Here is a 27112-nt window from a genome sequence, read left to right as displayed (position 1 = left end):
GAAGCCAAAGATGAAGAATGAAACTTGGCTTGATTGTGAGTAGCAGCCTTTGAAGGAACTTGAGATAAATGGTACAGTCCATGTTTCTCAATATGAGTTAAAGAAGGCAGTATGAGTTAATTGGTCCCAATCATCTTCTTTGTTAATTGGTCCTGTAGAAGACAATATGAGTTAAAGAAAGAAACACAAATGTTAGATTGTTTTGTTAGTTTAGAAACAGACAACAGATTGAATGAAAAACTGGGAACACACAACACATTATGTGAAGACAGTATATTTGAAATGCAAATACTACCAATGTGTGAAGCTGGAAAAGAGTTTCCATTTGGCAAATTTATGGAAGTGTTGATTGGTGTAGGTGGAGAAGAATATAATGAAGGTGAACATATCATGTGATCTATTGCACCTGTATCTAGAATTCATGAATGTACATTCTGCAGAGATGAAGAAACTAAATAACAAAAATTTGAAGGGTTACCAGAAAATTGAGAAGTAACAATGTTAACAGCCGGAGAAGATGTTTGATGAGATATTGGAGATGAAGTAGAATTTGCAAATGCTAGCAATTTATTGAATTCCTCAGAAGTAAAAGAAAACTTTGGATCCTCATTACTCTGTTGAAGAGAAAGCTCAGGAGTTGTCATGGCAGCATGTGCAGTAGGTGGCTTCCTTTTTCCTTTCGGTCCAGTCCAGTTAGGAGGAAAACCATGAAGATGAAAACATTTTTCTATTGTATGCCCATTGTATCCACAATGTGTACAGTATAGAGAAAATCTCTTCTGTTTATCCTTTGAGAATTTCAAAAAACCAGATGGCTGAATGTTTTGTTTGGCAATCAAAGCATGAGTTTCACTGCTGACAACATTATTTAGTTGTCTTTAACTTTCCTCTTGAAGTAGTAAAGAAAATACTTTCGCCATACTTGGTAATGGCGAAATCATAAGCAATTGACTTCGAATTGGAGCATAGAAATCATTCAGACCAATCAAAAATTTCAACACATAATCAGATTGCTGTCTAACCAACAAAAAATCAAACAGGTTGCAGGTACAAGTTGCCATTTTACCACAGCTACATGTAGGGAATGGTCGGTAGTTAATATATTCATCCCATAATGATTTGAATGAATTAAAATATTCAGTAATTGATAAACAACCCTGAGTAATAGAACTAAGAGATTTTTCAAGATGAAAAACTCTGGGACCATCACTTCGTAAGTATCTTGTTTTCAGCTCATTCCAAAGATCAACAGCAGATGTAACATAGAGAAGACTATTTCTTATTTCCTTGGAAATGGAATTCATTAACCATGAAAGAACTAGATTGTTTGCACGCAGCCATGTAGTATGGAGAGAACACTGATTTATAGAAGGAGCAAGAATCGAGCCATTAATGAATGCTACCTTATTTTTAACTGTTAGAGCAATGGTGATTGACCGACTCCATGCAATGTAATTATCACCACTAAAAATTTCAGAAACCAGTAATGCACCAGGATTATCACTTGGATGTAAGTAATATGGACTGGATGAATCATCAGAAAGATTCATCATACGATGACAATTTTGAGAACTGGTAGAATTATCAGCAGAAGTCATATATGGAATTTCTCCAAGAAATATAAAAAATTTGCAGATCAACGAATTTTTCTTTGTAAAGACCAGAGATAAAAGCAATTCACTTGAGGCTTTGCAATTTGATACCAGAATAATGCCGATACAGAATACTAATCTATCAGCTTCTCTTGATCAGCGTCAGAATTTTTCTGAATATTCGTACTGCTCAGAATTTGGAGGCGCAGTGTGGCTAAAAACAGAGCTTTCATGGTTTCTTGAAACTTAAAAAAAATTGCGGAAGGGAAGCAAGTGCTCTGATACCATGTGAAGTTTTTACATAAGCTGAAAAATTCTTCTCTATTATCTGCTTCAAATACAGAGTATATGTTTGTATTTATATAATACAAGAATCAAGAATAAAGAAAACTAACTAATCAGGCTAACTAATTAACTAATCTTTTCTTCTTCTAATTTAACTTGCATAGCTTTGGATTTCAGTTCCAACTGTTCAATTCTTGAAGCAATATTCCAACACTTATTTATCTTATTATTGATCTTATCATGAATGATGGAATCATTATATTCAATATAGTATGCACGGGCCAATCTGCATATTTTTTTTGTTTTACGCCTCGTAACTCTTCCTCAGCCAGGCTTGGGCTGAATAGCGGAGCAAGTACAAGTATTAGTATAAAAAATGCGTCCTTTGTCATTAATATTTACTCGCGGCCTCTCGGGAGAATCGATGACTGCATCTTTATTTATCATTTTTGGGGCTGTCCACCCGAGACAATCCATTCAACGAACCAAAAAACACCACAGCACAAGGAACCGAGTTTTTTCCTTTTTTATCATTTTTTAAAATATAGATATTAAATAATATTTTTTTACAACACATAATTAGATTTGTGTTTTACAAAAAATAATCTCCAGTGACACGTGGTAAATCTCGCTACTCCAAGTAACGAGATTTGGTTAAAAATCGCTACTCCAAGTAGCGAGATTTGTGCTTTACAAAAAATAATCTCCAGTGACACGTGGTAAATCTCGCTACTTGGAGTAGCGAGATTTGGTTAAAAATCGCTACTTGGACTAGCGACGTCAGAGTCATTCTGGGAAATACTTCCCAGAATGAGGTATTATTTAATATATTTTTTTTAAAAAAAGTTAAAACGGGAAAAAACTCCTGCTGTCCTCTCTAACCAAAAAGCCGTGTATGCATTCAGATTTTACTTAATTAGTGGAGTTTTTTCCCATTTTATTATTAAAAAAATATAAAATATTAAATAATACTTCGATTGGGAAAAAATTTTCCAAACTAATGCTTACGTAATCTCACAGCTTGATGCTGCGAGATTTAAACTAATGGATCGGTGGGAAAGTGACACGTGGCATGGAGGGAAGAAAATCTCGCAGCTTGGTGCTGCGAGATTTAAACCGAATAGCCAGTGGAAAGGGGACGCGTGGCGGAGGAGGGGAGCAAATCTCGCAGCACCAAGCTGCGAGATTTAAAGAAGCCGAGCCTCACCGTCACCAACGCCATCAGTTCAAACCTCTGCAACTCCGACGACAACCCACTCCTCTCGGCAACTTGCAGCAACAATAGCCGCTACTGCCGCTCTCTGCTTCGCAGCCGCGATCACCAGCACTACCACAACCCCCTGCTCCACTCGCCCAGCCTTCCTTGCGGCAACTTCACCACCTCACCCGACGAACTAGCAGATCCGGCCACGACACCACACAACTGCAAACAACTTCGGCAACCATTGTCACCGTCATCGTCGTCGTTATCAACTCTAGATCGCACCAGAAAACCGACACAACCACCACGCATCACCACCTCAGGCAACCTCCCCGTCCTTACCCTACAACACCTCTTGAAGCAGAACCAGTCCTTGCTGCCACCGTCGCCAACACCCCTTGCCGCCGTCGTCGCTCACCATCCTTGCCGGCGTCGCTGCCCACGCTGCTCGTATCCTTTTCCGTTGCCGTCGCATTCCAGCCTTCTCCCACCTCCGGCAGCATCCAGTTAAGTTCCCTGCAACTCAATCATCGGGAGGCTTCTCTGTTTAAATCTTGCAGCTTGGAGTTGCGAGATTTTCTCCCCTGCGTCACGTGTCAACTTCCCATTGGCTATTCCCTTTAAATCTCGCAGCTTGGAGCTGCGAGATTTGGTTCTCTCCTTGCCACACGTCGTCTTTCTAGTGGCCTATCACTTTAAATCTCGCAGCATCAAGCTGCGAGATTACGTGAGCATTACTTTGGGAAAATTTTTCCCAGTTAAAGTATTTTTTGATATTTTATTTATTTTTAATAATAAAACGGGAAAAACTCTAATTAGTGTAACCTGAGGATGTTGACCGAAGATTTGATGTCGTATCAGTAGATCCGAAGGCTAGTTGATAGCTAAAATTTCTATGTTATTTAAAAAAATTTTAATATGCTAATATAATGTACTAGTGAACATTTTAATGCATGAAATTATTTTGGTCTAAAATTTAGACTTGTTTAAATTTATATAAAATTTAAAATAATTTTATATTTATATTTTAGTTAAATTTATTTAAATTTAAATTTAAATTTAAAATTAAAATACAAAATTCAAATTCTTGTACATTTCAGAGTTTGAATTTAAATCTATTAAAGAAATTTAAAGTAATTTTATAATATTTTTTATTTAAAATTGTCAAGATATGAATGTTTTAAATGGATTAGTGATATAACTTTGAAAGATAAATGAAGAAATAAACATATTCATGGTAAGTTAGGTGTAGCTATTATAGAAGACAAGATAGAAGGGACTACTCTAATGGTATGGACACTTGCAACATAGGTCACATAATGCATCTGTAAGTAAGAGTGACTTAATTACTGTGAGGGACAAAAGAAAAAATAGAGATAGATTTAAAATAACTTGGGAGGAGATAATGAATAAATATTTAATATCCTTAAATCTATCAAAAGAAATAGTCTATGATCACATAAATTAGCGGAAAATGATTCATATAACCGACCTCACCTAGTGGGACTAAAGTTTGGTTTTGTTGTTATTGTTGTATGCAAATTTTAAATTTAAATTTATATCCTCAAGCATAGTATAAGTATTATTTAGTGTTTGACACATCAAATACTTAACTATTTTTAGTTTAAGATCAATAAATATGTTAATTAACACATTAATGTTGTGTTTGAAAGTATGAATTTCGAACCTTAAATTTGAATTTGGGTGAATTTGGACAAATTTTAATATAATTATATGTTACATTTAATCCAAATTCAAGATAATTCAAAATCCAAGATCTATCCAAACATAAGGTAAGAATACTTAGGGCATTTAGTTGTGGAATATTTTATATTCATTGCTTTTAAATAATTATAAAAATATTAATTTATTTTTCAATTTAAAATGATCATTTTTTAAAAAGTAGAAAATAAAGAATTTATTTGATTCGCAGAAAATAAATTTTTTTTAATTTCTAGATCATCAAATAATTGCAAATTGAATCTTATTTTCTAATTTTTGAAAAATTATCAGAATTTTAAAAAATAATAAATGAATACTATGCAATTTTCCTATACAATTTTTTTTAAAAAAAAAAAAGAAAATAAGGTCATCTTTTTGTAATTATTTAAAAAGTGAATAGTGCTAAAAAATTTTATTATTTTATAATTTTGAAGAAAAATGTTGAAAACAACAAAATAAATTTAATTTTTATAATTATTTATTTAAAAAATAAAATAGTAAATACAAATTATTTTCTAGAACAAAAATGCCCTTAATATTTTCTTAATTTCACTCTAGATGCTTGACACATGCCTTAGAAACCAACATCATCACCATTCCTTGTGACCTTTTTTTTTCATAAATATTTTTACCATCTTTTTCTTATTTTGTTATTTGTTTTATAAGAATGTTGCGACTAGAGATTAATCACCCCCCTCCAAAAAACACATACACAATAACAATTTCATTTGAGCTGATATTATCTATTTTGTAATTTCTTGTATTCTTTTCAATATTAAATGACACAGGTCTTTTATGTGGTTTAGCAAAAAGAAAAAATTTAAATTAAAGTTTCAAAAATATAATGAATTTTTTGCATATTTGATTATTAGGACACTTATACCCTCTCTATCACCCTATCATCAAGTAATCAAATAAAGTTTCAAAATACAGTTTATTTTATCCTCTTTTGCCTTGGTGCAATAAAATGACACTCCAATCCCCACGGCATGACGCGGTGGAAAGACATTAGCAAGTAAGAAGGAGTATCGGGAGTTCAATTCCCGGTAGATATACTCACGAAGCCAATGGTACCTATGGATGGTGAGAGTTTACCTATGAGCCAGCGGAAACCGTGAATGGTGAGAGTTCGCCCTATGAGTTAGTGGGAACCGTAGATGGTAAGAGTTTTCTGTAAGTCAATGGGGACCATAAATGGTAATGGAGATGTGTCTCGGAAGTCAAGTTGGTCAAACGTCCAACTAATGCACAAAAATCGTGTCCACATCCAGATTTTACCTTAATCAGTGAGACCTGGAGGCAGAGGATGTTGATCCGTAGGTTTGGTGCCGCACCAAGGGATCCAAAGGGCTCGTTGGTGGCTGAAATTCCTATGTAAATCAAAAAAAAAAAAAATAACACTCAATTTAATTTGATTTCATTCCATTTCTTTACACGAAACATGTAGTAAGTTTCGTTAAAAAAGGATGGTTGTGCAAAGTGGCAAGTATCATCTTGTCATATATCTTCTTATTCATGATAAAAAAGGGTGTAGCACATGTAAAAAAAAAAATAATGGAAAGAGGGTCAACACAAATAATAACAATTTTTAAACACATGGATGGCGTTTACACTTTGAAGCCCAACATGAGCCCATTTCACAATACCAAACACACCCTCTTCGCAATGCTTGGTTTTTCAGCAAGATACTGATATTGATTTAGCTGTCACGCCAGCTATTGGAGAATCATGGCACTCCAATATTACAAGATCCAACAATATCCATAGCTACTTACAGCAGTAAATGTCAAATGGAAAACCTTACAATTTTAATAAAACTAAACCCTAACTAAAGAACTATGAAGAAAGGTTGCAAAGAGGAGGGGAATGAAAAGGAAGGGGAAAGAATTGAAGACCTGTTGGTTGTATCAATTATCAACAGCCATCACTGACAAAGGTAGAAGAAAATGGAAAAAAAGATGTGTTCTTCTGTTTTCCAAGCCCTTGAACAAATCAAAACAACTTCAAAGAGAAAATTCCTGAGCTATGCCTATCAAACTCGTAATCATTATGTAATCCAATTGAAAATGGTGGTGTCAAAACTTCAGGCTAGGAACTGCTAACTCAGGTCTCCAATTTACTCGGAAAACTGTGCACTAGAGGCAGATCATCAAGCCAATCAGCATATATGCGGTTAATCTTTTTAGGTCCTTTGAACTTCGCGAAGCACTTTTTACCCTGCTCTTCTTCCTTTATGAACACCTCAGTCCCGGTATTTGCAGGAGATATATCAATGATGGGAAGAGGTATCGGCTTTGCAGAAATGGAGCTTGCACTCCCTGTTTCACCTTGAGCACGCCCACCAGACATTTGTAACTCTGACAGAAGAAATAGCCAGAAAATAATGAATTTAGAGGTAGAATATGGCAGAAAAACAAAATCACAGTGCAAATGATTAGCATGTTTATCATCCTTATAACAAGTTAATACTAGTGACAAATTGCACCAATGCAATTTTCACAGTTTTTGAAATCACAAAGCATGGAAATTGCACATAGATTATAACAAATGCACAAACAAACCAAATCTATTCATGATATAAATATTAGAAACTCAACCAAATATTACTTCATTGATATATGGAGATCTTATGATTTATGCTGTCAAATCCAATTTCTGCAATAGAATAGCAAATTAGCAATAGAATAGAATGGACAGTCATTCACCACACAAGAAAACCACATCTACAGTATTGATTTGCCAATAATGCTCTTGCAGGGTGGTAAAAGTTAATATCCTGTGACGTTCAATACAAAACATTCGCATTTCCTTGAAAGTTCCCAAACTAAGTATATTAATAAAGAAGTCTAGATCATGACTATGAGAAAGGAAAGGATCATCAAGCACCTAAGTGTATTTTATGAGGTATTACATCCAAGAGAGGGAAGGAAAGTGTTGCTCCTATCTTCTGGAGTAACAAAATCAAATTACAGATAAGTGTTCTGGGATCAAAGGCTTAAGGGAAAAGGGATTAGTTCTAACAAAGAGTCTGTCATAAGATTGGAAATTTGTTGATCCAAAATTTTGTGATAAATAATCATCTCACTGAAGATTTCTCAAGTTTCTAAAGAACACAGGAAGACTGACTCCTCAATTCACTACCCTACGAGATAAACCAAAAATTATGTTTTCACCATTTTCAACGTAATATGATCCCAATTATTCATGTAATCTCCAAAAATATTAACCATGGCTGATCCCACGGCCACATTAGAACATGAAATTATGCTCATCAAAAGCAACAATACCTAGTGAGTAAACATATAATAAGAACAACTGAGATTAAGCACAAATAACATACCTGCTTGCCCATGAGCAAAGTGACATTTCTCACCAAAGGGGCATTGACCTGTAGTCTCAAACTTAGTACATAGCTTTGTTTTCCAATACACGGGCTTCGTATTCACTCGGAAAGCATCTAAACCCCCAGTCACAGGCTTGTTAACTTCCGGTTGATCAGACCCACACTCAGTGACAACTGGAGGTCCAGTAGTTCCAATGCTAATCGCTGAGCTCTCTCTGAATCTTCCCGCATCATTCCTGAACTTCGATGGATCTTCATGAAGAAAATTGCACCTGTCCCCATATGGGCACTCTTCCCCATTATAGAACTTCTTGCACAGCTTCATCCGATGGATTATTCTCTGATCGTCATCCCAATTCCCAGTGCCTCGATCCTCTGATCGCCCAGATACAAGTTCTTGCCAATTGTCCGGGGGTTTTCGCATATCTTCATCACCATGAGCAAATTTGCAATTCTCCCCATTTCGACAGGTGCCAATTATGAATTTGGAGCACATTCGTGTCTTGAAAAAGATGTTGGTCGTTCCTTTATTGACAGGTGGGTTTGAAAGGTGTGTTCTTGGATTCACGGGAGGGTAAGTCATCGAATTCGCTGCGTTATCATCTGAATTTTTGGGCCTCTTATGAGGAGAAGGGTAATCGAATTGCGAGTGCGAGTGATTTTGTTCGTTATTCATTGGAAATTGAGGCCAAAAACCAACCCCTTCACCGCCTGCAAACGGCAGTGGGAAAAACGGCGGCGGAGGATCTGGAAAACTCATGTCTAGTGGATTAGAGGCCTTGAGACTGAAACCAATTGTATAATTTTGGTTAAGACTATGACTACAGATGAATAGGTCGGAAGAAAACCAAAAAAAAAAAAAAACAGGAAATGTTTCAAGAAAACTCCAACGAAGATTGAACTAGAAAAAGAGCAATGGTCGATCAACAAACCTCAATGATGGGTCTCTCGAAGCGCAGTGGGAGAATAATCAAGAATACCAAATGTAAGTGTTGGGCTTAAACAGGATTTCGCAGAGGAAAATTGAACAAACCCAGATTGAGTTTGGGACTTAGGAAAGTAACACGGGTTTATCAGGGTTTTTAGTATTATATACAAATTGTAAACCCTAAAGACGGAGAAGCATTGAGGCGCAGAAGAGTCGAGTTGGTTTCAAAACCCTAGCCGCCTAATCTATGACCCGTAAACCGTCCAATAGGGGCATTAGAAAGTTGAAACTTGAAAACGCAAATTTAGTGCCAAATTCTCCAAAACCCTAACCCTTCATAAACCCTACCATCAAGCTTTGGCATTCATAAACCCTACCATCAAGCTTTGGCACGTGACCAGACTAAAGAAAAAAACTTATTTCACCACATATGCAGCAACAATAGATATGGTAAGATAAAATAGGTCAATTCACCTTCGTATAAAATAATTTTGCTAAGAGATAAATAGCATAATTAATATTTGTCATATAAAAGTGAGATTAATATTTGGTACAACATATCTAATGGATATTTTTTAAAAAAAATTTCAAAAAAAAATAATTTTAATTTTATTAAAAAATTAAAAATTAAAAATTAAAAAAGAGATTTTTTCTAACAAATTATCTTATTTCATTATTACCTTAGTGTTTTCAAATATTATAGAATTATAAAAGCACTAATTATTTTTCTAAAAAATTATTTTCATTTAAGTCATTTTAAATATTTTTAGACACTTTACAACATCTTTATAAAAGGGCCCCTCAAACTATAGGAGAGGGAGGATCGTCACAATAAAAATAATTTTTTAGAACCCCAGACTTCACCTTTGTCCAAGGTTGTTTGGTGAACGTCCTTACCACCTGAACTTATGCCCGGAGGCCTCATTCCATCTTTTTTGCTTATAAGTCACATGTATCATGCCTAGGGCAATAAAACATGAAATTTGTAAAAAAAAAAAAAAATCTAAAAAGTATACAATCAAGTACTAAAGGCATAGGGAGAGAGAGAGATTATGGAACATTTTAATCATCTTAAATTTGGTACAAATGACGAGAGTCTAATTATATAACATTAATATTTGGATGATAAATGGGCATTGGACCAACTTCTAATAGAACTGCTTCAAGATATAAGTCCCTTGTACATGAGTTTGAGATTGAGTGATATGATCATCACTAATTGTGAGCTATTTTTATCATACTAAACTAATATCACTATATCTTATAAAGTTATAAGATGATAATATGTTACAATACTAATGATGATTATGATAATGATTGTTGTCATAAAAAATTAAAGGACCACTTTGTTGAATGTTTGCAAAGAAAGAAAAGACAGATCTTAGAGTGCTTAGGGCGTGTGCTATAGGGAAACACTCTCATGTCTAAGCCAAAGGAGAGAAGAGACTACAAGTGACAACATCAAAAGTAGAGTGTGATGTCTATGTCCCTAGGTTTACCTTCCACTCCTCATACTATAGGCAAGGCCTCTTAAGGAATAAGTACATTTACCATTAAGGCTTCACATTAACTTAAAGGAAGTTATATCAGTTACAAAGGTTTCAATCCATTTGCTTTCTCCTTTAATTTCCTCGTGATAAATTGTAGAAAAATTTGTAGGGCAATATTCCAACTTTTGGTTTTTTAAATTAAGGTATCATTTATAACACTATAGAGCTTGAGAGTACATATGAGCAAAGTTTTCATAAGGTCAATTCTTAAAGTACAACCCAATAAGCCAAAGCATAATTGGCCGAGGTAAAACCTCAATTCTTTTGTAACGACCTCAAAATTCTTATCATTTTTTTAAAAAAATATACACAATAAACATTCCTACGCAGCAGAAACACAAATCATAAAACCATTTATACATAAACTGTACAATACTAGAATGCAGAATATACAGACCATACAAAAATGTCCCTCCAGTGTCATCTATCCAAAAACATACACCACTCTGACAAAAACTCACCTTATAACCAGGGTGATTTGAGCTACACTCTATTCGCGAGCCTGATCTGCTCGCCTCACTGGCTCACCTGAAAAATGTTAGAATAATGGGGTGAGTCGACGCTCAGTAAGTAAAAATATGTTATCACTAGTGTGTGACAACTAAGTTAAGGATACTTTTAAAAAAATAATAATTGAACTGCAATGTAATAATCATTTGTAAAACATATCTTTCTTTCACAATTTAAAACATATTGTATCGTCTGTTTTTCTACTTTTCATACTGGTAATATCATACTATAATCATCATATACTGTAAAATTGTAAACATATTTATATATAATTGTATATGTATAAAACTGTAAAAGCATGTACATTCTCTATATAATCTCTGTGAATATATATATATATATATATATATATATATATACATCTGTATATTCTGTATAATTTCGTATATTGAGAAAAACCATATAAACTGTACATACTGTCTACTTCCATGCATTCCGTATAGTATGATATGTATATTATTAAAGCTATATAAATTGCCTCATCTCATGAAAATCACTTAGGCCACACAATCATTTAAACTCATATTCTAAAACAAATGCTATTTCAAATTCATATTCTGAGAATTCTGTATGGTAAAATGGTAGAGTTATGCATCTATAAAATCTCTAATATCATTACAAAAACTCCTAACATAGCATATTTCCCTTACCTCAACTTTGAAAAGCCCCTATAAAAATCTAACTCTATACTCGCAGGATTCCTAACTCAACGTCCTGAAAACACAATGTCTCAGAACAAAATATCAGTATTTCTTAGTCTACATCATTTCCTATAACTGTCAGAAAGTCAAAAACTCAATAAAAGACCTTACCCTGAATTTGGGATGAAATCCAACTTCGTTTTCTCGACGATCCGCTCCAGCAAACTTGTAGAGAATTCCACCAGGAGCATCGTGGTAGCTTCGGATCATCGATCCGGCGACTGGTGGGGCCGGAAACGAAGAGAGAAGGGAGAGAGAGTCGTAGAGAGAGAGAGATTTATTAAAAATGAAATAATTCCCGGATTCTCGTATATATAAAACAGGAGATTTCGTTGACGAGCCCGTTCTTCGTCGACGAGTCCTTCACAAATTTCGTCGACGAGACCCTGTAGTCGTCAACGAAATTCAGGTTGTCTCAGAACCCCTCTCGGTATTTTCTCATCGACGAAACCCTATGTTTGTCGACGAAATTCTGAAGACCTTCGTTGACGAGACCTTGTGTTTGTCGACGAAGCTTGGTAATTTTCTAAAATTATGATTATTTAATATTATCTCCAAAATGCAATGTCATCGACGAGTCTATCGCCTCCTTTTGTTTCTGTATCTATTTTCCTCTCTCTTTAATATTTGAATATGAATATTTCCTGGGTTGTTACATCTTTAGCTTGAGATGGAACCTAGTTTCCTTGAGCTGAGGTCAACCCTTTTCTGTTGAATTGAGAACTTGACCTTCTCTACTAAGGCAGACCTCAACTTTGTATACTAAGGTGAGACCTTAGCCCCCCTCCCCTTCTTTGCCCTTTTGAGGTAAAGCATAAGCTTTATGGGTCAAGCTAATCCTTGGACCCCCAGCCCCCTTTTTTTCCCATTTGTCACTCACTAAGGTGATACCTTGGTTTTATGAGCTAAGGTGATCACCTTGTCCCCCTTCTCTATTTTATTTTCTTTGGAGGTTAAACCTCGATTTTCTATATTAAGGCAGACATAGACATTCTCCACTGAGGTGACACCCGGTCTTCTTTACCGAGGTGAGATCTTATTCTTCTTAACAAGGTGGACCTAGGCCTCTATTTTTCTAATTTATGACCTCAATTTTTGGGTTAAGGTGATCCTTAGCCCCTTTTTTGTTATTTTATTACCGAGGTGAGAATTCTTCTCAAAAAGGTGGACCTAGGCCTCTATTTTTCTAAGGTAAGACCTCGACTTGTAATTTGAGGTGATACCCAACCCCTTTTTCATTCTTGCATTACCAAGGTGAGACCTTGGTTTTATTAGTTAAGATGATTCTTAAAACCTCCACCCCCCCCCCCCCTCCTTCTATTTTTCCCTTATCAAGTTGAGACCTTGGTTTTATAGGCCAAGGTAATCATCGACTATTCAAGTGGTGATCTAGTTCTTCCTTTTTGAGTGAGGAACTCCCCTTTCTCTACTTTGGCATGAGATTTTTATGAACCTTGATTTCTCTATCTTTTACTTATTTTTGTGTCCTTTGGTGTTTTAACCGAGGTGGAGCTCAAAGTCCTTTTCAAGGGTATTTTCCAATATGATCTCCTTGTCTTAATGAAGGTGAAGACCTACACATCAAGAGCATTTACCAAGGTTACTTAAAAAAAAAATTAATGGTGGAGATGGCCTACTCTTTCAAGGTTATTTCCTAGGATTGCCACCGCATGACTTAACGATAGTAGTAACCTACTCATCAAATCCTTTAGCCAAGATTATCACCCTAGGAACTCTATCTTGCGCAACCTTCTTTTTTGTAGGTATTTCTTAAAGCTACTATGTAAGGAGATAGCTTGCTCTCCAATATTATTTGTCAAGGTTAATTTTGGCATTTAGTACTTGGACCATTTTTCGAAATAAGTCTATTTAGCATATTGAACTAGGCCATTCTACCAAGTAAGCATGTTTGGTCTTGTTGCATTTGGCCATGTTGCTAAAAAGGATTATTTGGCCTTTCGTTCTTAGCTATTATGCCAAGTCAGACAATTTGGTTGTTGTAATTTTGTACTTTGTAGCCTTATAGTTTGACCTTTTAGGCCTTAATCCTCGTAACCCTATATCGTTGCCCCTTCGAGCTAGTTCTTCTTCTTTGTAGTGACCCAAAGAATTATGGTATTTAAATAATAAAAGAGGGAGACTATTGGGATCATCGACGGGGACACGTGTCTCGTCGACAAAAAGATACCAAGAAACTATTTTCAGTTTTGAATTTCGTCGATGAGGAATAGGTGTTTGTCGACGAACTTCCTTCGTGGCCTCGTCGACAAAGGCCAGTGTATAAATAGCCCTAATTCGGATTTTAGCGCAGATTTTTCATACCAAATAATGTTTCTCTCTCTCTTCTTCAATTTTTTTCCCTTTCTCTAAGATTTTGAGCCGGATTCTTTCCGATTCAACGATCCGAGGCCACCATGATACTCCTGGGAAAGTTCTCTTTAAGTCTGCTGGAGTGGATCGTTGGTGGGGTCACTTGAATTTCATCCCAAATTCAAGGTAAGACTTTTTATTCAATATTTGGCTCTCCTACAGTTGTAAGGAATGTAGTAGTCGAAGAAATACTGAAGTTTTGTTTAGGGAGATGTTGTTTTCAGGGTGTTGAACGAGGAACCCTACGGGTGTAAGACTAGACGTTGTAGGGGCTTTTCAGAAATCAAGTAAGGGGATAGACTAAGTCAGGATTTATGAAAACGGGTCTATTATTTTATAACATTTAATTCCAGATAATTATGTATATTGTAGAATTATGTTGGAAATAATGTTGTTAGTTAGAAATATGGTTAAAACCTATTTTGTGTGGCATGAGCAAAATTCACTCTGGAAAACTGCGATGATGGAATATTATGTTTACAAAATAAGTATGTTTTTACTGCTTCAGGAAAATATTAAAATGATATAGGGATTTTCAAAAATCGAAGAGAGAAGGAGAGGGAGCCGAAAGGAGGAGAGAAAGGGAGTTTCTGCGCTGAATTTCATCAAAAATCCAAGTTTTTTACTATTTATAGGGCTGGATTCGTCGACGAGCCATGTCATCTCGTCGATGAGTCCTTTAATAATTTCGTTGACAAAACCCATTCCTCGTTGACGAAATTCAGACTGCCCAAAACCTCTTTTAGTATTTCCTCGTCGACGAAACTTGGCTTCATCGACGAGGCCCTCTTATACCCTCGTCGACGAATCCCCTGTGTTCGTCGATGAAGTCCACTTCCTCCTTCTGTTATTATTTCCATTTTCCTTCCTCTTTATTATTTAAATCCCATTATTATTCCGGTTGTCACATTCTCCCTCCTTATAAAATTTCATCCTTGAAATTTACTATTCATATAATTCATCATCCATTATTAGGCAAAATGTTCAACTTATTTTATTACTTACCCTCACTTATGGCGGAGGAATACCGTGGTTACATTTCAAGTCTTGGGAGAGTACATATACCAAAAGAAAATTTCCCCAAAACTAAAATACCACTTACTAATTAAAGAATTACATGTACCTGCAAAAGAAATATTACATATTTACTCACATTTCTTAATCACATCTGATCTTCCTCGAACAGTTGTTGGTATTTTTGTCTGATCTGCTCCTCGAGTTCCCAAGAAGCCTTTTCTACTGCGTGATTCCTCCATGGAACTTTTACTAGATGAATCTTCTTATTACGTAGTTCTTGTCCCTTTCGGTCCAGAATCTGCACTAGTATCTCCTCATAGACTAGCGAATCACTAAGCTCTAACTCACCATAGCTGATAATATGAGAAGGATTTGGGACATATTTTCTCAACATAGATACGTGCAATACGTCATGTATCTTGGATAGTGTAGGTGGCAAAAACTAGCTTGTAGGCCACTGGCCCCACTTTCTCTAAAATCTCAAACGGACCGATAAACTTAGGGCTAAGTTTACCATTCTTTCTGAATCTCATAACTCCTTTCAATGGAGCTATTTTCAGAAACACATGATCACCAACGTTGAATTCCAAATTCCTACGACGATTATCGGCATAAATTTTCTGTCGGTTATGAGCCGCACTGATTCTTTCCCTAATAAGCCGAACCTTGTCATATTCTTGCTGCACCATCTCTGGACCCATAACTCACCGCTCACCCATCTCATCCAAATACAAAGGAGATCGACATCTCCTACCGTACGGTGCTTCAAATGGTGTCATGCCAATACTGGACTGATAACTGTTATTATACGCGAACTCTACCAACGGCATGAACTGAGTCCAGCTACCTCCAAAATCTAATACACATGCACAGAGCATATCTTCTAGTATCTGTATCATCCTCTCAGTTTGTCTGTCTGACTGAGGATGGAATGTCATGCTAAACGATAACTAAGACCCCAGAACCTCCTGCAAGCTCCTCCAAAATCGTGACGTGAATCGCGGGTCTCGATCTGACACAATAGATACAGGCATCCCATGAGAATGAACTTTCTCCTGGATGTAAATCTCTGCTAAACGGCCGAAGGAATAGCTGATCTTGACAGGGAGAAAATGGGCGGACTTAGCTGATCGATCTACTATCACCCAAATTGCATTCTGGTCATGAGATGTCGACGGCAGCCCTAAGACAAAATCCATAGATATATGATCCCACTTTCACTCTGGGATAAATAGCGGCTGCAACTGACCCGCTGGCGTTTGGTGCTCAGCTTTTACCTGCTGGCACATCAAACACTGGGCTACATACCCAGCAATTTCCTTCTTCATGCCACTCCACCAATCGATCTCTCGCAGATCCCTATACATTTTCGTACTACCAGGATGAACCGAATACAAGGATCTGTGAGCCTCCTCTAAAATAATCCTCCTAATGTCAGTATCAGTAGGAACACATAATCTAGAACGAAACCGCAAAGCTCCGTCATCTAAAATACAGAATTCCTCCCCCTGACCACTCTCCACTCTGTCCATCACCTCTGCTAATTCTGAATCTTCCTTCTAAGCAGCTTTAATTCTTTTTTGCAGCGTAGGCTGCACCACTAAACTGGCGATACATACTGCAGTATTACTCTCAATCAATTCAATGTCGAGTCTCTCTAGATCCATCATAATCAGGTGCTGGGTCTCCATAGCTGCCAACGCTGATTCCCTAGACTTCCTACTCAGTGCATCAGCTATCACGTTTGCTTTCCCTGGGTGGTATTTGATAGTATAGTCAAAATCCTTAATTAACTCTAACCACCTTCTCTGCCTCATATTCAATTCCTTCTGGGTGAAGAAATACTTTAAACTCTTATGGTTGGAGAAAATTTCGCACTGCTTGCCATATAGGTAATGCCTCCAAAATTTCAATGCATGTACCACTGCAGCCAACTCAAGATCATGGGTACGGTAGTTCTTTTCATAGTCTTTCAATTGTCTGGACGCATATATCACCACCCTGCCATGCTGCATCAGTACACAGCCAAGTCCCTTCAAGGACGCATCACTGTAGATAGTATAACCCTCACCCCCAGACGGGATGATCAATACAGGCTCTATGACTAACCTCTGCTTCAGTTCCTGAAAACTCTGCTCACAGCTGTCGTCCCATTCAAATCTGGCATTTTTCCTAGTCAGTCGTGTCAAAGGCCCTGATAAAGTTGAGAACCCCTCAACGAAACGACGGTAATAACCAGCTAACCCCAAGAAACTCCTAATCTCCTGTACGTTCCTCAGTCTAGCCCAATTCACTACCGCATCAATCTTACTAGGATCTATAGAAATTCCGTTTCCTGAGATAACATGCCCTAAAAACACAACTTTTTCGAGTTAGAAGTAGCATTTACTGAATTTTGCATACAACTTCTTCTCTATGAGCATCTGCAAAATCTGCCTCAAATGCATCTCGTGCTCCTTATAGCTCCTCGAATAGACCAGTACATCATCAATAAAAACAACTACAAACTGATCTACATATGGATGGAAAATCCTATTCATCAAATCCATAAATATCGCATGAGCATTTGTCAGACCAAATGGCATAACAAGAAACTCATAATGCCCATATCTGGTCCTGAAGGCCGTCTTCAATACATCTTCTGCTCTCACCTTTACCTGATGGTAGCCTGACCTAAGATCGATCTTGGAATACACCCGTGTACCCTGGAGCTGATTGAATAAATCATCGATACGGGGTAGAGGATACTTGTTTTTGATTGTCACTTTATTAATCTCTCTGTAATCTATACGCATCCTCATATACCCGTCTTTCTTCTTCACAAACAGCACTGGAGCTCCCCACGGAGATATACTAGGTCGTATGAAACCCTTATCAAGCAAATCCTGTAACTGATCTTTCAGTTCTACCAACTCTGTTGGCGCCATTCGGTACGGTGTTTTAGAGATCGACGTTGTACCTGGAAGTAGATCAATAGGGAAATCTACCTCACGATGACGCGGAAAACCTGGTAATTCATCTGGGAATACATTTGTAAATTCTTTTATCACAGGCGTATTGATAAGCTTCAATTCATTGCCTGACCATTCCTTCACAAAAGCCACAAATCCCTGACAGCCATTATGGAGCAACCTCCTTGCCTGAACAGCTAAAACCATATGAGGTAAAGATTGCCTCGCGACCCTGTAAATCTGAATTCTATTTACACTAGGGATCTGAATATCACTTCTCTAGCACAACAGTCTATAATAGCAGAATTAGTTGCTAGCCAATCCATGCCGAAGATGATATCAAACCCATGCATATCCAGCACCACCAAATCAGCAGATAAAATTCTCCCCTGAACATCAATTGGACAACTATGAAGCATCCTACTACATCTCACTACTGACTCGGTCGGTGTAGCCACTAATAACCCGACATCTAGTGATTGTATTTCAACCCCACACAATTTAACACATCCCAAGGACACAAACGAGTGTGTGGCACCAAAATCAAAAAGTGGAATAACTTTAAATGGCCTCCACGTGGAGCCTGGTAGCCTCCTCGAGCAGGCCGAGGAGCAAGAGCAGCACCAATTTGTGTCGGACACTCCCTCATCATCTGTCCTGGATCCCCGCATCTATAGCAGACATCCCGCCCGGCACAACACTCCCCTAGGTGTCTCGTCCCGCAAGATGGGCAAGCTGGAGATGGCTGCACACCCAGAAAACTATGATTCTCGGTCTCCTGTCTCCGGTCTCTATAATAGCCACCTCTCTTCCACGAAGCACGGCCGACTCCCTGTCGGGAATCGGAAGGTGCAGATCTCTTCTCCTGTTTTTGCTCCTCGGCCTCCAACCGATCACCAATTTATGCTATAGTGGCTTGGTCAACTAGCTCGGCAAAGTCCTTCAACTTCAGTATCTATACCTGCTTGTATATTTCTCTCCTCAAGCCTCTTTCAAACTGTCTTACCTTCTTCACCTCATCTGGAATGACGTACGGGGTGAAGCGAGATAGCTCGATGAACTTGCCGCGTACTGTTGCACTGACAGCTGTCCCTGCTTCAGATTCAGGAACTCCTCAATCTTAGCTTCCCAAGACGAGGCTGGAAAATACCTGTAGAAGAATATTTCTTTAAACCGCTCCCACGTCATCTCCACAGGTACAGTCCTTTGCTGCTTTAATAATCTTACCGTTGACCACCATCTCTTGGCCTCTCTAGTTAGTTTATATGTGGCAAATAGTACCCTCTACTCCTCTGAATACTGCAGTACTACAAACACTTTCTCTATCTCCTACGCCCAGTTTTCAGCGACTATAGGATCTGTCCCTCCTGAGAAAGCCGGAGGATTCATCTTTATGAATTTCTTTATCGAGCTACCATAACCTACCAATGGACCACCCTGTTCCTTCGAACTCTTGGCAATTTTTGCCATAACCTGCTGTGCCACGCTGCGTAAGACGACATCTGAATCACTACTCATAGCGCCTAAGGTCCAGCACCCTCACTCTCATTAGCATGGGTACTACTACCACCAGGGTCCATCCTGAAAAGCAAATAACTTAACTCAGAACCCCCTTCTCTATACATATCATCCAACTCATATAATATATTCTCTTAATTAATTCATCTCTCCTGATCTTAATTTAAGGTTCAACCCTACAACCTAGATACCTAACTCGATGATAGTTTACCATGAATTTCCTGAAATCGTCATCCCAGGAAAATCACACAAACCACCACGGAAATCCTGCATCTAGACTACAAAACCAGACCTCAAATTCCCTTATCTTATACTCTGGTATTATTACTGCTACACTCTAGAGTCTACAGAATCTAGTATCTTAGGCTCTGATACCAAACTGTAACGTCCTGCTTAACTTATCACATAATAAACATAAATAATAATAACATCAACCCGAACCCGTGGGTAGCGGGGATAGTCTGACATAAAATAGCGGAAACCTAAGCAGCAGTAAAAATAATTTACATCCATCAAACCATTAATTATATAATACCAGAGTCTACTACATTCCCAAAATACAGTATTTCAATACAATCTCCAAAACATCAAAATAACCCTAGGATCATACAACAAAATCCTCTGATCCTAGATCAACGCTTACCCTTCTAGTAAGGAAGTTCAACAAGGTCAACGGCGGCCACGACCCCCGATCTCTCAGGGTCTCCTAAAAAATTAATTAGGTTCAGGGGTGAGACACTTCTCAGTAAGGGAAAATAAACTAAATACAGTTGTGTGGTAACATGAACATTTAAGACAATTATACATATACAATACATTTCATATTTCTGTAAACGTTCATCATATCGTATTGAATAATCATATACTTTCATATTTGCTAATAAATCATATCGTACATAAAACTTCTATTATAACTAATAATACTAAAAACATACTCAGGATAAATAGCTAACTGATGTCATGTATTACCCCTCATGACGGGTTGTGCAGCTTGAAGGCGAGACCCGACAATGGCTGGCCAATCACTGCCGAGTCAAAAATATCTATAAGTACGATGGGCCCGCCACACCCTAGTCTAGACTGCCAGGTGGACGTTCACACTCTACTGAAAGGCACATCGACTATCCATCTCCCACCCCCTCGTGGGGTGGTTAGCACCAATATGATCATAGATATCTGATCTATAAGTTACAGTATCGTGCTCCTGAATTGAACTAAACTAACATTCGGGTTCTGATAACATATAATACATGATAATATAGCATCTTACAGAATTTCATAAATACGGCCTCGCACCGAAATCATTTCATAAATACGGCCTCGCGCTGAACATTTTATAAATATGGCCTCGCGCCGAACATTTCATAAATACGACCTTGCGCCTAACATTTCATAAATATGGCCTAACACCGAACATTTCATAAATATGGTCTCGCGCCGAACATTTCATAAATACGGCCTCGCACCGAAATCATACGTAAAACATGACCTTGCACCGAATATCTTATACATATCATTTTGAAAGTAGATCAATTATCATGTATTTTCAAAACTATAATGTACTGCATTATTTCATAATTCCTGAAAACATGCTTTACTCGTAAAATCTTGCATATCATAATACTTTTCATGAAATATAACATTCATGCCACACAAAGTTGGGTAAATCATACATTTCATTCTAAAATCATAATTCCCGTACAACAACAGTATTTTCCCAAATATGCATTTATTCCATAATATTCAAATATCGTACATATTTTTCAGAAAATCAATTTGCTCATAAATAATAGTAATTTGCGTGAAATATAACTGCTTTAGTTTATTCCCTTACCTGACTACTGAGAAAGCCCCTAAAATATCCTAGTCTAACACCTAAAGGGTTTCCTAATCAAAGCCCTAAAAATGACAACCCCTAGAACCAAACATCGGTATTTCTTTGTAAATAACCTTTCTTATAACTACGGAAAGATCAAATTTGGTATAAAAAGCCTTACCTCAACTTAGGGACGAATTTCAACTCAGCTCCACTGACGATCCGATCCTGTAGATATGGAGAGAACTTCTCCAAGAGCGTCGTAGTGACTTTAGATCGTCGAACCGGCAGAAATCCGGCTCAAAATCGAAGAGAGAAGGAGAGGGAGCCGAAGGGAGGAGAGAGAGGGAGTTTTTGCGCTGAATTTCAACAAAATCCGAGTTTTTTACTATTTATAGGGCTGAATTCGTCAACGAACCACGTCATCTCGTCGATGAGTCCTTTAATAATTTTGTCGATGAAACCCATTCCTCGTCGACGAAATTCAGACTGCCCAAAATCTCTCTCGGTATTTCCTCGTCGACGAAACCAACCTTATACCCTCATCGACGAATCCCATGTGTTCGTCGACGAGGCCCTGATAATTTCTCTCGGTTATTCATTCTAAAGTGCAATGTCACGTTCACCGACGAAATCGACTTCCTCTTTCTGTTACTGTTTCCATTTCCCTTCCTCTTTATTATTTAAATCCTATTATTATTCGGGTTGTCACTTGTGAAGTCAAATTTTATTATTGATTTGGTATATTTCTATTTTATTTTTCACTTTTTTTAATAATCAAACTATAAAAAGTAATTTTTTCAAACTCATGACGTCTAGGTCACGTGGCGGCGACTTTACTATTGCGCCTAGGCCCCGCATATACAGGAACTTTGTGTACTAGGATGCCTTTTTTTCCCCTTTTAATTTTTTTTTTTCAAGTTTCAAACATTGCCTTACTAAATTACTAAAATTGTATAGTGTCTAAGAAGTGAAGTTTTGAATTAGATAGGACACTCATGTTTAGGAGATGTCTTAGATTTGGATTTGTGTGAATTTCAATAAAATATTTTGTTTATATTTACATAAATCTAAATTCGAGACCTAAAATCTATTTTCCATACCCAACATAATGTCAAAATCAAATATTTGTAAAACAAAGCGGTTTAAATTATGGAAAAGAATATGAACCAATTTGATGTCTTGCAACTTTTTCTTCCATCAAGGGAATTTCTCACACATGGGTGCATTTTGGAAATCAATGTGTTGCTTTGTTGTGTTTTAGTTTTCATTTCCTAAGTTTCTTTGGTTTTTTTTTTAAATTTAATTGTCTGAAAGAATTAGCAAGCACAATATTGGATTTACGATGTTAAAACAATTTTTAGAAGTAATTTTCTCATTTTTGCAAGTCAAAAATATATGTTGCTATTCTTTTTTCATTTGCATGTTGTCAAGCTATTAAAATGTAGTATGAAAAGACATTTGTGGACCAACATCCTCTCACATGTATCCTATGTGAGAATCTTTGACTATAACAATCTCTCTCTCTCTCTCTCTCCATGCAAAAACAATTTTTAGAAGTAATTTTCACATTTTTGCAAGACAAAAATGTATGTTGCTATTCTTTTTTCATATGCATGTTGTCAAGCTATTAAAATGTAAAATGAAAAGACAATTGTGGACCAACTCCTCTCACATGTAACCTATGTGAGAATCTTTGACTAATCTCTCTCTCTCTCTCTCAACATGCAAAAACAATTTTTAGAAGTAATTTTCACATTTTTGCAAGTCAAAAATATATGTTGCTATTCTTTTTTCATATGCATGTTATCAAGCTATTAAAATGTAATATGAAAAGGCAATTGTGGACCAACATCCTCTCACATGTATCCTATGTGAGAATCTTTGACTATAACAATCTTTCTCTCTGTCTCTCTCTCTCTCTCTCTCTCAACATCAGTTCTTCTTTGACTATAACAATCTTTCTCTCTCTCTCTCTCTCTCTCTCTCTCTCAACATCAGTTCTTCTTTGACTATAACAATCTTTCTCTCTCTCTCTCTCTCTCTCTCTCTCTCTCTCTCTCTCTCTCTCTCTCTCTCAACATCAGTTCTTCTGCTATGATCTACACAATGGTGCATGCATTGATATTTTACATATTAAGATTGATTACATAATGAGTAGAATGATCTCATTTAAAATGGTCTCACCCATTACTTGATCGCATTAATTAATGCCATGGTATTATATGATAAATATTTACACCTACATATGCAAAGTACTAGTATTATGTGCACGGTGGCCACACATTATGCATAGAGAGAAGTTACAGGATACTTGAACTTGATTTGAAAAAAAATAAAATTAGAAACTATATTTAAGATAAGATTCGATTCTCTTTAAGGATAGGAAAGGAGTGAGGGATTTAGAAATTATGAAGGGCATAAAAAAGCAAACTAAGGTGGTGGGGCGAAGTTTGAGGTCGTATGGTATATTTGATGATGTTCAATAGATCTGGTCAAATGCTAGCTGATATATGCAAGTGAAGACAATCAAGCTAGATGAAGACATACCATGTCTGACCAACTAAGCTAAGAAAAAATGATAGTTGAGTATGATAAATGTTAGGTTGATTAGATCATCTAAAACCAAGTCAATCTTTTTAACAAGGACACATTGATCAACTGCAATTAGTTGGTATGCTTTTGTAACTTAAAAAAAAAAGACTGAAGTACAAGCCATGTAGCTAGCTAGTATGTGTCCACACTAGTCAAACAATAACTACTCCAATAACCAAATGGTTATATGCGTCTAATCAGTCAATATGAATATCCTTCCTATGCCCCTTAAAAAAAAGAAAAAGGATTTTAAAGGAAGTTCCTTCTAGTGGTAATAGGGTGGCTCACTTCACAAATCATGAGAATCAAAGCCGTTAATCACCACATTTGAGGGACCTACCATGAAGGTCATTAACCACCCTCTATTTGTTTTCCCTCTAATAATTTAAAGTAAGATCACTTAAGTCTAAGATGGCCTTGTTAAGGTTAGGATTAGCTCAAAAGAGTTGAAACACACAACAACAAAATCTGTTGGTGTAGAGGACGAAGACTTTTTGGGCAAGGTCATCTTTATAGGCTTTGGTTTGCTTCTATTAGGCAACTACCCTTCCTCCACAAATACCTTCTCAACTTCTTCCCAACTTTACTTGGCTAAGCTCCTTTTAGCTCTCTTTACTTTAACCACTGCCTTGAGCAACTTCTCCACATTTTCCTTAGTCTTAATTTGGGCAAAAGTCAGCTTCTCATTCAACACAATCACTAAGGAAGCCTCTCTAACTGTATACATTATCAACTTTACTTTGCCTTTTGATTTGCTCCATCATCATCATGTGAACCCTTTCGGAACATACTTTGAGTATAAATAAATAAATAAATAAAATACTACCTATAAAGATAATTAAAATATAGAGTGAAAATTTCTTTAGCAGACTTTCTTGGACTAGATAAAGGTGGTTTGGTTAAGTTGGGCCACATATGTCAAGTTTATCTCCTCTAAGCCCTTTGATAGGAGAATCCCTTTTAATGTGGCCTTGTTTTCTATATCCTTGGAGTAACTAATTAACCAATTTCATATTGTACTGAGGAATAAGGATAAGCCTTGAGGAGTGACACACAATTAAGGAGATAATGCTACTAAGTACCAAGAGCCTTCTCCTCCTTTTGCAGTTTGGACTAAGGGTGTGATGACCCAAAAATATATATATATATATATATATATATGATTAAAGTACAATAATAATAAAATAATAAAAATAGTCATTAAGTTAATATCAATACGGAAGTGTTTTTCTGTAGGATCCTTGATTCCATGTTTGATTCCTAAGAAAGACCTTGTCTTAGCGAGTGCTCAGAGACCATTGCGGCTCAGTCGCTCCCTGGAGGTCGGCCTGGTCAAAATGGAATTTCATAGGATAAACAGGATAGACACTGTTTGTACACGTAAATAAGTATATATACATAAAATAGTGTTTTGACAGACATAATTTGTAGAAATACATAATAAGATGATAATAATATAGGTATCATATGTGGGGCCCACAAGACTATGTGGGGTCCACATGAGTCCCGGAGCCACAAGACACTGTTTATATACATAAATAAGTACATAAAATAATGTTTTAACTGATATAATTTGAAGAAATATATGATAAAATAATAATAATATAGGTATCCTATGCGGGGCCCACAAGACTGTGTGGGGCCCACATGAGTCCCGAAGCCGTATGGAGGTTTACACAAGTCTCAAAGTTATGTAGGATGCATAAAATCGTATAAGAGTTATTTAAGTTACGTAGGATCCATTCGGGTCTCGAAGTTGTGTGGGGCCCACATGAGTTTTCAAAATTTAAATTTAATTCTTGTTCAAAAATAAATAATAAAATAAATAAATACTAAAAGTAATTTAAAATTAATAACAATGATAATAATAATGATAATAATGATTAGAAAAAAAATAATAAAATAATAGAATAATTAATTAAGTTATTGATTAATTAATTAAAAAAAATTATTTAGTGGGAATGGTGGCAAGCACTCCCACATGGCCTCCATCCCTATCCCATACTCAACCCATACCTTGCCCATCCCTTGCCCATTCTTTAATTTTTAAAAATTATAATTTCACCCATCTCCCCACACTTTTATAAATTCCATTTCTTCCCCAAAATTTTCCTATAAATAGGGAGCTCTCAACCTTCATTTTTCACAACAATTTTCTAAGGAAGAGAAGGATTAGTGAGTGAAAGAATTTGTGGTGGAGTGAGAATTTTGAGTAAGTTCTCACTCACCCATTCTTTCCGATCTCATATCTTAAAGATAGTTATTGTGTTCGTAGCACACGGTAAAAGAAGAAGGTAAGTAAATTTTGATTATGTTAGTTTCTTTTTATTTTAAATTCATACCCGAGTTTATTTTGTACGTAAATTTTAATTATGTTACTTAGTTCCACAAAATTTCCATGAGTTTATTTTTACGCATATTTAATTATACCAGTTCTATCTTTAATATACTTGCATCTATTTTTGGGTTAAGAAATGTTCCAATCCCCTCGGGTAAATTTTCAGCATTTCTTTCTATTCAAAAATAAAATTATATATATTTATAACACAAAAATTGTGTGGCATGAGTTTATTTCTACGTTACATTTTTTATGTAAATATGAGTAAAGATGAGATTTTCACGATATTATTTTAAATTGCATAAATTATAATAAGATGATTTTCAAACCCCTTATGGCAACGAAAGTTCAAAGTTACAGATGCTCGGTACCGCAGCTTAAAGTTTATACGGATCAGAGTGCACCCACACTGTTTACAGAGTGGTTATTTATGTTAGTGGATTTCTCCTGAGTGCACACCTGGTTCCGGACCAGGACTTAATAAGGAAAATCTCACTTAAAGTTTACGTACGTTGATTTAGTTTGGTCGGTCAGCCAGCTAAGTCCAGTCTTCGGACCGCACAACCCAGTCATGGGGGTAAACATGACTTACGACAAACAGGCCTAAGGGTGGGTTTTTATAATATATATTTATACATATTTAATTACGTGTACAAAGTTACTGATTATTTGAAG

At 36.5% G+C, this 27112-nt stretch overlaps 1 protein-coding gene across 2 annotated transcripts; it reads right to left on the bottom strand.

Annotated features, from left to right (window-relative positions):
- Window positions 1–6368: 6368 nt before the first annotated feature.
- Window positions 6369–9484, bottom strand: LOC131157221 (zinc finger CCCH domain-containing protein 39). Of its 2 annotated transcripts, XM_058111206.1 has the most exons (3): window positions 9076–9484; window positions 8141–8928; window positions 6369–7157 (listed from the first exon to the last, which is right to left on the bottom strand). In XM_058111206.1, the coding sequence occupies exons 2-3, from the start codon at window positions 8901–8903 to the stop codon at window positions 6904–6906; spliced, it is 1017 nt and encodes a 338-aa protein (XP_057967189.1). In that variant the 5' UTR covers window positions 8904–8928; window positions 9076–9484; the 3' UTR covers window positions 6369–6903. The 2 variants fall into 2 exon arrangements, with proteins under 2 accessions (XP_057967189.1, XP_057967187.1); XM_058111204.1 differs by having other exon boundaries at window positions 8141–9484.
- Between the last annotated feature and the right edge of the window lie 17628 nt (window positions 9485–27112).

Source organism: Malania oleifera, chromosome 6 (genome assembly GCF_029873635.1).
Source record: "Malania oleifera isolate guangnan ecotype guangnan chromosome 6, ASM2987363v1, whole genome shotgun sequence".
NCBI lineage: Eukaryota > Viridiplantae > Streptophyta > Magnoliopsida > Santalales > Ximeniaceae > Malania > Malania oleifera.
Note: the sequence above shows the minus strand (reverse complement) of the source record. Positions and strands in the feature narration are given on the sequence as shown.

What these genes read in the sequence shown, in the direction of transcription:
- LOC131157221 (XM_058111204.1), bottom strand. Translation starts at nt 8,903, where the DNA reads ATGAGTTTTCCAGATCCTCCGCCGCCGTTTTTCCCACTGCCGTTTGCA. An exon ending in CTTTGCTCATGGGCAAGCAG is followed by an intron (nt 7,158 to 8,140) that starts GTATGTTATTTG and finishes TTCTTCTGTCAG; the next exon opens with AGTTACAAATGTCTGGTGGG.